The 14,107-nt window shown below is 41.9% G+C and overlaps 1 protein-coding gene across 1 annotated transcript in view; it reads left to right on the top strand.

The window, feature by feature from the left end:
• SMCHD1 (structural maintenance of chromosomes flexible hinge domain containing 1) overlaps nt 1–14,107 on the top strand; it is a 128,096-nt gene that overhangs the window by 41,032 nt on the left and 72,957 nt on the right. Inside the window, exons 13-17 of the mRNA XM_066579608.1 lie at nt 1,674–1,871; nt 5,265–5,378; nt 6,640–6,746; nt 7,399–7,481; nt 8,706–8,819. Of these exons, the coding sequence (XP_066435705.1) occupies nt 1,674–1,871; nt 5,265–5,378; nt 6,640–6,746; nt 7,399–7,481; nt 8,706–8,819 (616 nt within the window). The remainder of the gene's footprint in view (nt 1–1,673; nt 1,872–5,264; nt 5,379–6,639; nt 6,747–7,398; nt 7,482–8,705; nt 8,820–14,107) is intronic.

The following is a 14,107-nucleotide window of genomic DNA, read 5'->3' as shown; positions in this document are numbered from 1 at the left end:
TTATGAGGGCATGTTTTTTGCAGAATGAGTTGTGTTTTTGAATGGTACCATTTAACATACCATATGGTGGAAAACGCTTACAAATTTCTAAGCAAGGAGAAATGGAAAAAAAAATGCACTTGCGCGATTTCGGAGTGGTTTTGCTTTTATGACCTTCATGGTGCAGTAAAACAAAATTTTTTTTTTCTGTGGGTCAGTACCATTACAGTGATACCAAATTTAGTACTGCTTAAAAAAAATAAATAAATACTTTTTAAACAAAATAGCTTTGTGTCACCATCTTTTTACCACCATTACGTTTCTTTTTCTATGGTTGTATGAGACAGTGTTTTTTTTTTTTTGTGGGGTGACCAATAGGCTTTTTTTTTCTCTCTCTCTTTTTATACCATTTTGGGATTTATACGACTTTTTGATTGCCTATCATTAAAAAAAAATTATTTTTTTGGACACGGTGACCAAAAAAGTGCAATTTTCTGATTGGATTCACCATGTGGCATGATTGTGATGTTTTAATCTGGATTTGTGCAAATGCAGTGATGCCAATTTTTTGTTTCCTCTTCTTTTTTTTTTTTTTGGGGAAGTGATCACTGAAAAAAGATCTGTTTGTTTATTAAATTTTATTTTACTCATTCTGCCATTTTTCCAGAGTCCTCACAAGGGACTTGAACTTGCGTTCATTTGATCGCTCATACAGTATAACACACTACCATATTTTTGCATTATACTGTATTTCTGACCAGCAATCTATCAGAAGGCCACAGGTTGCCATGACAACCGAATGCCACCCCACGGGGGGCCATTCAGGACCACCGAACACCAATTGGGACATTTTACATGTCAAAATTGACAGCGGCATTTAAAGGGTTAACAGCTACAATTGGTGGTATCTCCAATCGTTGCTGTTATGGGCAGGTGTCCGCTGTCAAAAATGGCTGATGCCCACTGTACATGGGTGTATTTTAATGTTTAAACCTATTTGCCTACAGAGGTAAATAAAATGTTGAGTAGTACAGGTGGTAAGTGTTTTTATTGATAAGGCTTTACTTTTTTTAATTTAACAGTAATTGTTCTGTCTCAAAGGGCACATATAAGTGAGCACGTATTCCAAAATACCAAAAGAAGAAGAAAACTAAAAGATCTGGGACATAACACTACCCTAAAATATTACTTTTATTAGCAAGGATAAAAACATGCAAAGTAACAAACACAAGCAAACAGGAGGATTAAACTGATCTTGTATACTGAAATGCAACAGCAATGTCAAACAGAAATAATAATGACGGCCATTGCATTAAACTATATAAGTATAGGAATTACAACTTGCTCAAATGTCCAAAATAAAGCATAAAAAGCTGCATACTTTATTTTGGACACTAGAGCTAGTTGTTTGTGTCACTACAAATTCCTGTGTTTATATGCATTTTTGTACTTTAATAGCCTCCATTAATATATATTGCTGTTGCCCTTCAGTATGTACTATCAGCCATTATCCTTCTGTTTCTTTTTGTGTAGTCTTTTTTTTTTTGTTTTTATTTTTGTAAAATAATAAATATTTTATGGTAGAGTTGTACTCCGATATCTGTTTAGTTTTCTGATATCATTCAGTAGTCTTTTATCTAGGTTTTAAAAACTTGTAATTCATATGTTCAGTTTTTTTTCTTTACTTTTGTTAGGACCAAAGAGTAAAAATTGACAGAGAATTTGCTTTGTGGTTAAAAGAATGCCATGAAAAATATGACAAACAAATAAAGTTTTCCGGTTTCAAAGCCATTGTTACTAGACCTGATATTGCATCCAAACGTATGCAAACTCCTTGGTCAACCTATACATCTATTGAATGGGATGGAAAGACTTATAAAGCTGGACAGCTGGTGAGTTTTATTATTGTAGTGGAGTTATATTATGATTTTATGCATTACATAATAGGGGCTACCATAGTTAAATAGTGCACATTCAATTGTGGTCTCATTGCTGACTCTGCTTATGAGTGGCATGTAGAAGATGTTGGATAAATGTAGATTTGGAAAAAACTATTTGGTATCAAGCAGATGTTTTATATAAGGATCTGTTTACACTAGTGTTTCTCTTTGCGTTATTCTTTGGTTGGTTGTACAGAAAAATGTAAGGGGGAAAAATGTCCATTTAAAGGTGTTTTTCCAAAATTTCACATAGCAACAGCGTAGGCATTAGATGAGTGATATCTGCAGTCCTAGCACTTTGAACCTCGCGGATCACTAGAATAGGAGTGCCAAACCCTTGTTCCTCCTCTTTGCAGTGACGAGGAGTTTGAATGGAGTGATGGTCAAGCATTTTCTGTGCACCTCCATTCAAACTTTATGGGAATGACAGATCGCAGAGTACAGCGCCCAGCAGTACTGTTAGTTGGCATCAGTTAAAGGGCCTGGCTGGTTAGTGGATGAAATTACAAGTTTTCACCCATCCACTGGAACTTGACATTCCATATAAAATCTTAGGGTGCTATCGGCTATCGTACACTTGTGTTTTTGTCTACATTTATAAAAAAAAACAAAAAAAACCCACTAGAGACACACACGCTTTGGTGACAATGCATTACCAAGAATAATTAACTTAAAACCGCATATTTTTTAACAGACAAAAGCGTAAATCGTAGCATAAAATTTGACACCGTAAAGCTGCTCTCACACAGGCGTCTGCAAAACGCCGCGTTTTACAGCGCTTTCAAACGTGTTCAACGACGTTTTTAGCACACCCAATCGTTGCAATGGGTGATGAGCATAAAAAATTGCTGAAACGCACTAAAATAGAGCAGGCAGCGTTCAAAAATCGTGGCGCTAGGAACACCATGCTCGTCTTAGAAGCACCATAGAAATCAATGGAGGCATTTTACAGTGCTTAGCGCAACGTTTGAAATGCTGCACTAAATGTTGTAGAAAAACAGGCTGTGAGTGGCCTAAGAATGCTATTGGGCCTCCCTCACATAGGCATTTACTGCAATTTTCAGCAGCGCTGGCAAAGAAGCTGGCTTTAAAAAAAATCAAATGCTCATCTAGTAGGCGCCATCAGTTTTTGCTGAAAGCCATAAGGCTTTCAGTTACTTGTCTGTGCCTGCAGAGCATCTCTTGTTGGTAATGGGGTTTCAAGACCACGCTTCCAGCAAGAGATTGCTCTGATTGGCTGACCCGCGAGCCATCATTCATTGAATAACTGTGATTTGTGCATCCAGTGCTGGGTGTGATGGGTGCTGGATGAGCCAATCGGAGCAATGTATTTACTAATAAAGCTATATTTATACTTTGGATTTATGTAGTGCCAGATATTTCTTCTGCTTTACTTTTTTGTACTAGCCTGCTGAATGCTCAATTAAATTGTGTTAATGAAAATGGCTGTACATGGTATTGATGCATAAACGCATAGCTGCCCAGAAGGAAGAAAGCCACTTTGATGGATTTATTTTTTCCGACCTATAGTCGTGGCAAGCTGCAACTTGCACTGCGCCCCCCATTGACTTCAATGTGAGGGCCAGGTCGCAGGGCTACACAGCGATCTTTGGACACACAACTCCTGCTGCAGCCAGAAGTCGCTGAGTAGTCCAGGTCGTAAAAAATACTGCACCCAATAAATGAGAGCATCTGTGTGACTACTAGCGCTATACAAATATAATTGTATCGACTAAACAGCCTTAGGGTGCATTCAGACGACCGTATATCGGCTGGGTACTCACGCCGGCCGATATACCGCGTCTCTCTCTGCAGGGGGAGGAGGCTGGAAGAGCCAAGAGTAGTGCTCTGAGCTCCCGCCCACTCTCTGCCCCCTCTCCACCCCCCTGCACTATTTTCAATGAAGAGAGGCGGGACGAGTGCACAGCTAATTCCTTGAACTTAGCCCAGCCCCTGTCCCTCCTTCTCTCATTGCAAATAGTGCAGAGGGACGGAGAGTGGGTGGAGAGGAGGCAGAGAGTGGGCGGGAGCTCAGAGCACTGCTCCTAGCTCCTCCAGCCCCCCCCCCCCCCAGCCCCGCCCTGGCGTGAATACCCGGCCGATATACGGTTGTCGGAATGCACCCTTAGGAAGAAAATTTAAGAGCTTAAAAAAACCTGAAAATTTGCTTAAAGGGGTTGTCTCGCGAAATCAAGTGGGGTTATACACTTCTGTATGGCCATATTAATGCACTTTGTAATATACATCGTGCATTAAATATGAGCCATACAGAAGTTATTCACTTACCTGCTCCGTTGCTGGCGTCCTCGTCTCCATGGTTCTGTCTAAATTCGCTGGCGGCTTGCTTTTTTAGACGCGCTTGCGCAGTCCGGTCTTCTGCTCTGAGCACGAGCCGCTTCAGTGTGCTCACCGCTACAGCTCTTCTGCGCATGCGCAGACGAGCTGTATCTTCTCGGGAGCGCGCTGGAGCGACCATTCTGCTACCATCCTCTGTTAGAGGAAGGTGCAGAAACTGGAGCCGCCCAGCCGAGAAGCCCAGCCGAGCCGCCCAGCCCAGCCACCCAGGTAAGTGATGGGTGACGGACTGACGGGGGTGACGCGTGACTGACTGCCGCTGGGGCGCCGGGGCCTGCCGCTGGGGCGCCGGGGCCTACCGCTGGGGCGCCGGGGCCTACCGCTGGGGCGCCGGGGCCTACCGCCGGTTACCTGCTGCCTGGCGGTGGGTGACTGGTCGGCCGCGTTCAATCCCGGGGTCCGGTCGGCGGCTGCGGGGCGTTTGGTTGTCAGGGAGACACAGCTGGTAGCGTCTCGGGAGCGCGCACGTCGGGCTACAGCAAGCGACGGGAAAAGAGCCGGCGGCCATCTTGGGGAAACTTTTTATAAGTTGCTGGAACTGTAAGTACAAACCAGCTAGAAAAGTCATTTACAGGGGGGCTTAGTAATGTATGCTTAATTAGGGGGACTGGGCAAAAAAAAAATTTCACTGCTTCCTCGAGACAACCCCTTTAAGGGATTTCACAGGAGCAAAGTGATTTCTCTTTTGCTCCCTAAAGGCGTTTTCACACAACAGTTTTTATGTTCAGTTTTTTTGTGAGCCAAAACTAGGAGTGGAGAAAGAGTACAATGGAAAGATTTGCATGAATGCGCCTTAAGTTTGGTACTTGAGGTAGGGACTTTGTTTAGTGAATCTGATTGTACCTGCTATCACAGCTTTTACTGTATGTATCTTACTAATGTTCCTATTCTATTTGTAAATCGTGCTATTATTTGTGCATTCTTTGTATTAACTTGCCATAACTATTTTATTATAATTCGTCTTTTGTTTTTTGTTTTTTTTTGTAACAGGTAAAAACCACCAAAACTGTACCTTTAATATATGGAAGAGTAGTTACATTTTTCCTTTATGGAAGTCACGATGGCGATGTGTATGCCACAGGAGGAGAGGTTCAAATTGCTTTGGTATGTATTATAGGTAGTATAAATGTTTTTTTTGGGTTGCTCTTATTTTGTACTTGTGCCTCGTGAATGGTGTTTAGAGACTCGCCACATATGTGTTATCTGATGGCATATAAATAAGCTTTGACCTTGTACACACCAAAATTTTCCATTCCATCCTTTTTTTTTTCCCCCAAGGGGGTTACCCCACCAAAGCAAATACTCCCAATCCGGAGTATGGGTCTCTGGTGTTTCCTGAAGTCTAGGCAGCTGTGGTCGCGTATGTGCACTGCTGCTCTAGTCTTTCAATAGGACTATTAGAGATAGCAAAGTGCTTGAATTTAACTATGCCTGGGAGTTTCAATAAAAGAAATAGAGCAGCGGCATGCATTTGTGACTGCTGCTGTCCACATCAGAATGTGCTGGAACCCTGTTTTCAGTATCATGGAGGTCACAATGGTCGGACCCCCACCATTAGTAAGTTATTCCCCATCGTTTGGATAGGATAAATTTGCTTTGTAGGACAACCCCTTTAATTTTCATTCATGCTAGACTAGAATGAAATGCAGTGCTAGTTAATAACGTTAACACTATTGGCCATAACCCTATTTGCCAATATAAACTAGCTGACACTGCGTAAAGTGATTTCACTTTAGAATAACTCATCCCACAAACTTGAGAAATCACATAGAAAAATATACATACACATGCAAATGTGAATATTACAAATATGTCCTCAATGTGCGTTTCAACCATGTGCTTTCTCAAGGGATCCCATTTAGCATAAATGATAAACATTACAAATGAACCTCACTTTTAAGCAGTGTAGGTGGGGGATCTAGAAGTATAAATGACAACAGCTTGAAGCGGTGGGTACAAGGTAGTTCTGAGCAGCCTGCAGTCCTGCGCCCAGCACAGCACTATGTCAGCATTCCAATTCACTGGTTGCACAGACCATTCCAGAGGCTTTGTGTGTATGGAGGAAAAGTAGATCTGTTATTCAAGTGAAGAGAAAAACTTGTTGATAGCCATTTTGTCTGTTAATTTTATATAGCCATGGTCAAGCAGCTCATAGCAATAATTTAATAGACTTTATACAGCTCATACAGGATTAGACATACCACATATAACATTGTGTCCACTCTTGTAACACCCTAAAATATTCATAGTAAATCTGCAAATCATGTTCGGTTTGTTTTGTAGTAGCCTTGTTTAAGATACTATCACAATTTGAAATGGATGATAAATTCATAAAAACCTGGTACAATATTACAATTTTTTTAAGGAACCAAGAGAGCTATATGATGACATGAAATGTGTTCCAATTTCCAAACTTGATCGAAATGTATCACGTTCATCTATAAAGAAGTACATTGAAGATGAAATGGCAAAGTATGGGTTCTCCCTTCCTTTCTTTTTTTTTCGTGTGTGTGTGTGTATATGTGTAGATAGAGTGATAGTGAGTGTGTATATATTAATATAAAAAATGTGTGTGTGCTTATCTACATTCCTGGTTGTCAGTCTGCACCATATAGTTTTTGTTTACATTAGTGGTGGTCAGTCTGCACCATATAGTTTTTGTTTACATTAGTGGTGGTCAGTCTGCACCATATAGTTTTTGTTTACCTTAATGGTGGTCAGTCTGCACCATATAGTTTTTGTTTACATTAGTGGTGGTCAGTCTGCACCATATAGTTTTTGTTTACATTAGTGGTGGTCAGTCTGCACCATATAGTTTTTGTTTACATTAGTGGTGGTCAGTCTGCACCATATAGTTTTTGTTTACATTAGTGGTGGTCAGTCTGCACCATATAGTTTTTGTTTACATTAGTGGTGGTCAGTCTGCACCATATAGTTTTTGTTTACATTAGTGGTGGTCAGTCTGCACCATATAGTTTTTGTTTACATTAATGGTGGTCAGTCTGCACCATATAGTTTTGTGGGGAATTTTTTCCCCTTTTCTTTTCCTGCACTGTCAAGGAAGAGAGGGATCCAACTTATTTCTCTTTTGTACGGATACCACCTGTTAATTTTTTTTCCTAAGGTTCCCAGATACATTGGCTGTGTCATGGCCTAAAGGGGATACTTTGGTAGAGAATGATGTAAAACCAGCAGGAACTCCTATAGGTAATATAATGCTATTTAAATGTTGATCTTAATATTTGATATTCTACAGCAGAAACCCAATATTGCTTTCAAGTATTAGTTATATAGAAGTATCTTTTTAAATTTCCCACTTAGGGCTAATGCCCACAGACGGATTTCTGCCGTGTTTGCCGCAGCGGAATAACGCAGCTATTAGGTTCTAGTGAACCTAATAGCTTTTCTGCCTCTCAGTGCTCACATGCGTGATTCTGCCGCGGATTTACGTTGTGGTAAAAAAAAAATTGTGTCATGTTCAATTTCACTGCATTTTTCCGCAGCAGAGGTCTCTATTAATATAGTATTAATAGAGACCACAGAAAAACGTGTGTTTTTCTGCGATCACCAGCGGGGACTTTTTGTTTACCGCGGTGTAAATCAGCGGGCATATCCCACTCCATCTGTGGACATGAGCCTTTAAGCTTTTGACTATGCTTGTTTTGTACACAATAAAGGGATATTCCAAACATCGTCTTGTCTGATGGCTGCAGGTCCCAGGGGTGGGCTCTGCACTTATCTACAGAGCATTTCTAGCATGGTTGAGACTGTACATTTTAGAGTGAAGTATGACATTTAGATCAATTTTATGCACTTTTCAAGCAGATCATTACAAATAAAACCTGATTTATTGAAGCTTCTGATTTTATAGTTAGTTGGGGCTCACGCACATGACCATGATTTCACCGCGTATTACACACGCGATGCACGGCTGTGTAATACGTGGTGAATGGAGTCAATAAAAGTACATGGATTTTCATTGATCCATTCACATTAGTGTCTAAACACTGCTTGTAAATACGCGCATGAAAAAGATTTCAGCATGCTTTATTTATCCGCGTATAACGCAGGGACAGCCCTGTACTTTTTCTTTGGATAGAGTATGCAATGCTGTCCTTGCGCAATACATTGCGTATGGGCGACGATGCATACTTAATGCCACTGTGAGACAGAACAGGGAATAAAAAATATTTAAAAATTTGCGGTGCATGACAGTGTGTGTTTGATATTCTGTCATGCACAGTGTACTCTCTGCGATAACCAGCTCACCTGCTGGCTCACACAGGCCAGTAAATTGCTGTGTCATCAACGCAGCGTTCTACGCATATGGTCGTGTGAATGAGCCCTTAAAGGTGTATCAAACTAGAGTGGACTACATGAATGTGGAAAAACTGATTATTTTATGTTTTATTTTTGTTGAACTGTTTCTAGGAGCTTTACAGATTGAAATTCTGAACAAGAAAGGAGAAACTGTGCAGAAACTTCCAGGTGCAAGCCACGCAGCTTCAAAGAAACTCTTGGTGGAGTTAAAGGTCCTGTTGCATTGTAAGTAAGCTGAATGTAAAATTTAAGGGAGTTGTACCAGAATTTCAAGTTATTCCCTATCAATCGGTGGGGATCTCACTGTTGTCGGGTGGAGACTCAATGAACTGCTGGTTGTGCAAGTGCACCAGCACCCTATTCACTTTCAGTGGAACTGCTGAGAGGTATTTCCGTCAACCCCATTTAAATGAATGGAGCACTGACCATACATGTGCAGCCAGCGCTGCATTCAGAGTGACTTTACTGCAAGTGGAGAAGCAACCTCTGCAGAGACATGAGTAGGACATGGGGATCCAGTTTTCGAGCTCAGCCATTGATCAGCAAGTTACTCTCTATCATGTAGATAAGGAAATAACTTGAAATTCTTGTGCAACTCTTAAGTCGCTAATCCTTGCCATCTATTCTTTGAATACCAGGTTTTGAGTCTGAACACTGACTATTAAAAATGCCATTTTTCATCTGTTGCATTGGGGGACACAGCTGAAGACCATGGGTATAGCTACTGCCACTAGGAAGCGCACACTAAGCAAAAACGTGTTAGCTGCTTTTACTAGCTATACCCCTCCCACAGGCACCAAACTAACCAGTTTTAGCTTGGTGTCCATAAAAGACAGAATTCTCCTTTCATCGGTCTTCAGTTGTTTCATTCCTAACTTTGGGAATATAGTGCTAGGATTATACTATCCCTGTTAACTCACCGAGGAGGGCAAACAAACTGGCGTCAACCATTCTGTTGCCGGCCTGGACCTCAAAATACGAGGCATGGTCAAAAGTTAGTTTAACCCTAACACGCCAGCTTGAGTGGCCCCCACATTGACTCCCTTAAATTCTGGATCAAAGATGCCGCCTCTAAGCGGTCATTAACACATCTTACCTTTGTTGGCTCCACACCTCTTTGGTGCCAGACTAGACAAGATTCTTTCTGAAACCACTGTGGGAAGAGTTCAGATCTAAACAAATCCAGCCGTGTGAAATCTGTTAAAAAAAAAAAAAAAAATTTGTCTCTTTCATTGGGGGACACAGCACCCACCCAAAGCGTTATTAAGAATTTTCTCATGTTGACATCCCTGTTGAAGCATTCTCCCTGGAGTTGCACATGGTTCTAAACTGTTACATTGTCTAAGGTTTACAGTTTTACTTTTATTTTTTAACCTGTTTCTATCCTACTTGCTGCTCCTACTGCTAGCATTCAAACTGGCTAGCTTGGTGCCTGCAGGACCAGTATAGCTGGTAGGAGGAACTAACACTTTTTTGATTAGCGGCAGTAGCTATACCAATGATTTTCCGTTATGTCCCCCAATGAGCAAGGCAAGAAAGAGATTTTACGGTAAGTACAAAAATCTAATTTTTGAAATATTTGTATATTTTCATGGCTTGAGATATTTTATCTATTAAAGGGTTTGTGCCAAGAGCATAACTGCTGTTCATATGTCCTATTACAGCATATGAATGTCAGAGTGAGATTCCCCACTTGATATGCCACCCTGTGAACTTGAGTTGAGAGACGCTCCTGTTCTGATGGACCTGTAGTCGTTCTTGTATTACTAGGATGGCCATTCACCTGAATGACAGTCGCATAGTACTACAAGTCCTCTTCAGCTCCTGTGCAGGAGAGATACATGGCTGGCCTTTGCTTTCCCCAGCAAAATCTGCCGTATGAAGAGAGATTTGGCTCTAGGCAGTCAGCTGTTCACCCCAAGGTCACCGCAAGTTTTAGAACAGCAAGCTGTGCCAAGACCGTCGCTGTCAGTATTTGTACTTCATGATCCTGTAATAGTTTCTGTGGCCATAGTGTAACACATTTTCTTTGCGTTTTAATTGCAGAGTAAATCTGCATGTGTGGTAGTTTACCCATTACCAGGGGTTTTAGGAGCGTAGACATCTACAATCTGCTCAGTCATGGCGGTTGCCTCAAAGTAGGGGGTTGTCCTAGGTGGATAAGCCTGGAAAGTAATGCTATCTACTTGCAGCAATACTTCAATGTCAAATAATGATTCACAATATAAACTCAGCTGTAATCGCCCTAATTTTACAGTTGCAATCAAAATTATTTTATTTGCCAAATTTACAAACTTTCAGCAGTTTTTTTTTGCAGAGGAATCAAACCATAACAATTTACATAGCTCAGCACAATTAATATAACAAGTGTTTTCTCCAAGTTTGCCACAAAATGCAATCTTTACTTTTCTATTATACGAGCACTGTTAACGCTTATGTAATAGTGCTAATTGCCGGGCTGCACGTGCGCATGCAGGTTCAGCTCGGCAATTGTGTGGAAACCGCGAGCGTTAGTACTCGTGTAATAACACCTTTAGGCTGGGTTCACACAGGGCGGATTCCCGTCGGAAATCTCGTGGTTTGGCCGCAGCAAAAGCCGCGAGACTTCCGCCGGGAGAACCGCCGCGGTTTAAGCCGCGGCGGCTTTGAAGCGGCCCGGCCGCTTGCTTTTCCGTTAGAGGAGAACACGGCCACGACGAAAATAAACAAAAAAAAAAGGAAACGGACATGCTGCATCTCTTGAAGCCGCGGCTGTGGCGGCCGCAGCCGCGGTTTCAGCCGGATTTACCGCAGCGGATTGGCCGTCCCGTGGGGACGAGGTTTCTGAGAAATCTCGTCCACATGGCTGGCTAATCCCGAGATTAGCGGCCGCGGGCGGATCTGCTGCGGCAAAACCGCGGCAAATCCTCCCTGTGTGAACCCAGCCTTAATGACTATTGCAGTCCTAGAATTATTCAATCGTCTAAGGGTGCTATTACATAGCTTAGCACAGGCAGAACTCTGCTGATTGTGTCTGGCAGCTGCACTTGTCATGCTGTTTGAATTGACGATAACAGGTACCAGCCACAAGCAGCATTTCTCAACCTGTGTTTTGCAGCAAAGAGATGCTGTATGTAATGGCAGCCTAAATAGAATCCCTCATAATGGCACGTTTACATGTAGCAGAAATGCTGGGGAATTTCCACAGCGCCAATTCCGCAGCATTTCCACATCCAAAACAGTAAAAAAAACAGCATAGTTGGTTTACACAAAAATTCAATGGGATCAGCCCTATTCTCATTTGCTCAAGGAAAGGCGAGAAGTAATGGGCTGAAAGGGAGGAGACACAGATTAGATATTAGAAAAAACTTTCTGACAGTGAGGGTGATAAATGAGTGGAACAGGTTACCATTCAATGGAAGTGTTCAAACAATGGCTGGACAAAAATATCTGTTTAGGATGATTTAGTGAATCCTGCACTGAGCAGAGTGTTGGACCTGATGACCCTGGAGGTCCCTTTCAACTCTACCATTCTAGGATTTCCTGCATTTTTTTACACATGTAAATGCACTGCATATTTACATGCATAAAGAAACCCAACGGACCAAAATATGCAATATGGCTGTGTGAATGCGCCCTACGAGCACATATTTGCTAATCGGGTGTTTCAAGCCCCCTTATTGCAACTAATCAGTTACTTCATTAGTTGCATCTGGTAGGCTTGAAATTAAACACTCCAAAGATATGGCTTTGTTGGGTATGATATTTGATTGCATGTTAGAAATATGGTCCAGAAAGTTAAGAGAAAAGATCATTGCCTTGCACAAACAAGGAAAAGGATACAGAAAGATGACAAAGGCACTGAATGTTCCTAGAGATACAGTTGAAAGCATAGTAGTTAAGTTAAGACGAAAGACGAAGCTATCACCAGCTGCCACCAAGATTCAGAAGGAGACAGGTGGTCAAAAACCCTTGAGGGACTGCAAAAGACCTGCAGCAAGATTTGGTGGCAGCAGGCACTGAGGCTTCCATTTGCACAGTAAGACGCATACTAAACACTAAAGTTCTTCATGCCCAAAATTCAAAACGTACACCTCTACTGACCCAGAAGCTCAAGGAGAGTTTGCTCCAATATACTCAAAACCGTATAAAAAAAGCCACATGTTTTGGGGTTCAGTTCTAGATAGCGACTAATCAAAACTGACTTTTTGAGCCTATGGGCCAGATGTCTGGAGGGGAGAGAATAAAGCATATGCTGAAATGACCACCCCTACAGTGTGAGACGACGGGGCTCTGTGATGCTCTGAGACTGCTTTTCTTCCTCTGGCTCTGGAAACCTGTAATATGTGGAGAGCAAGATAGGATTCAATCAAGTGTCAGGCAATCCTAGGAGAAAGCTTCAAGCCTTTTGTGAGGATGCTGAAGCTTGGGTGTTGTTGGGTCTTCCAGCAGGACAAAGATCCCAAGTATACCTTAAAGTCCAGCAGTGCTTGGTTTCAAAAGAAGTCCTGAAAGATTTTGGAGTGGCCATCTCACTTTCCTGACTTTGAACCCCATAGAAAATCTTTGGTGGGATTTGAAGCAGGTGGTTGCAGCATACAAACCCAAATATATTACTGACCTAGGGGCCATTGCCCATGAGAAATGAGCTAATAATCTTCAGGAATGTGGTCAGAAGCTGATGTCTGTAGCAGGTCAAAGATAATGCATAGCCAAAAGCCAAAGGGGTTGTATAATTTTGAAACTGCAGTAGTCAATAAAAGTGATATTCTGTGTTAAATGTCAAGAAAGCTGCTATTACGGCTCATGCCCACGAACATATCGATAAAATGTTTCGGGTCTCCCCGCAGCACTTTACAGATATTTGTTAACACAGGCTCTGCCGTCATATACTGCATATGGCACTGCGCAAGCATGCCTGCGTATCGCTTGTACACGGAATACAACTTTTTTTTAATTTCCCCCTCTGTAATGTATGTATTGTGTATGGACAGCGTTTCATGCACAGCCTGTACAAATGTGTAGGGCTTACGCTGCGAGCGTACACAGAAAAATGGAGCATGCTGCGATCTATTTCTCGTGTATATCGATATGCAGTGCCTATACACCGGTGTGCATAGCTTAATGAAAGTCCATTGACTCCATTCATTGCGTATCACGCATCCATGCAACACAGCATAATACGCGGTAAAAACCTAGTTGTAGACATGAGCCCTTAGCCCGGAAAGATGGGGGGTAGGGGTGGGGATTGCAAACAGCTGAAAATTTGTAAATTTGGCAACCTAATTTGCAATGGGGGTTGAATAAATTTTAATTGCAACTGTAAGTCACTAAAGACTAATTTACACCCAACTATTACTGCCCAAAATTCGTCCAAACGACTGCTTTTAAGCGATAGCTGTTGCGTGTAACTGTGTGCCCATCGCATACTCTTCGTCCATTGCTGACTTCAGGTTAGCATGAAATCCGTCGTCCTTGATAAGAGAGACACCATGCTGTGTTCTCTGCGGCAGCACTGTTAGCATTGTATGCAG

This window comes from Eleutherodactylus coqui, chromosome 9, assembly GCF_035609145.1.
Source record: "Eleutherodactylus coqui strain aEleCoq1 chromosome 9, aEleCoq1.hap1, whole genome shotgun sequence".
In the NCBI taxonomy this organism is placed as follows: Eukaryota; Metazoa; Chordata; class Amphibia; order Anura; family Eleutherodactylidae; genus Eleutherodactylus; species Eleutherodactylus coqui.
This window is presented reverse-complemented; position numbering and strand designations above follow the sequence as displayed.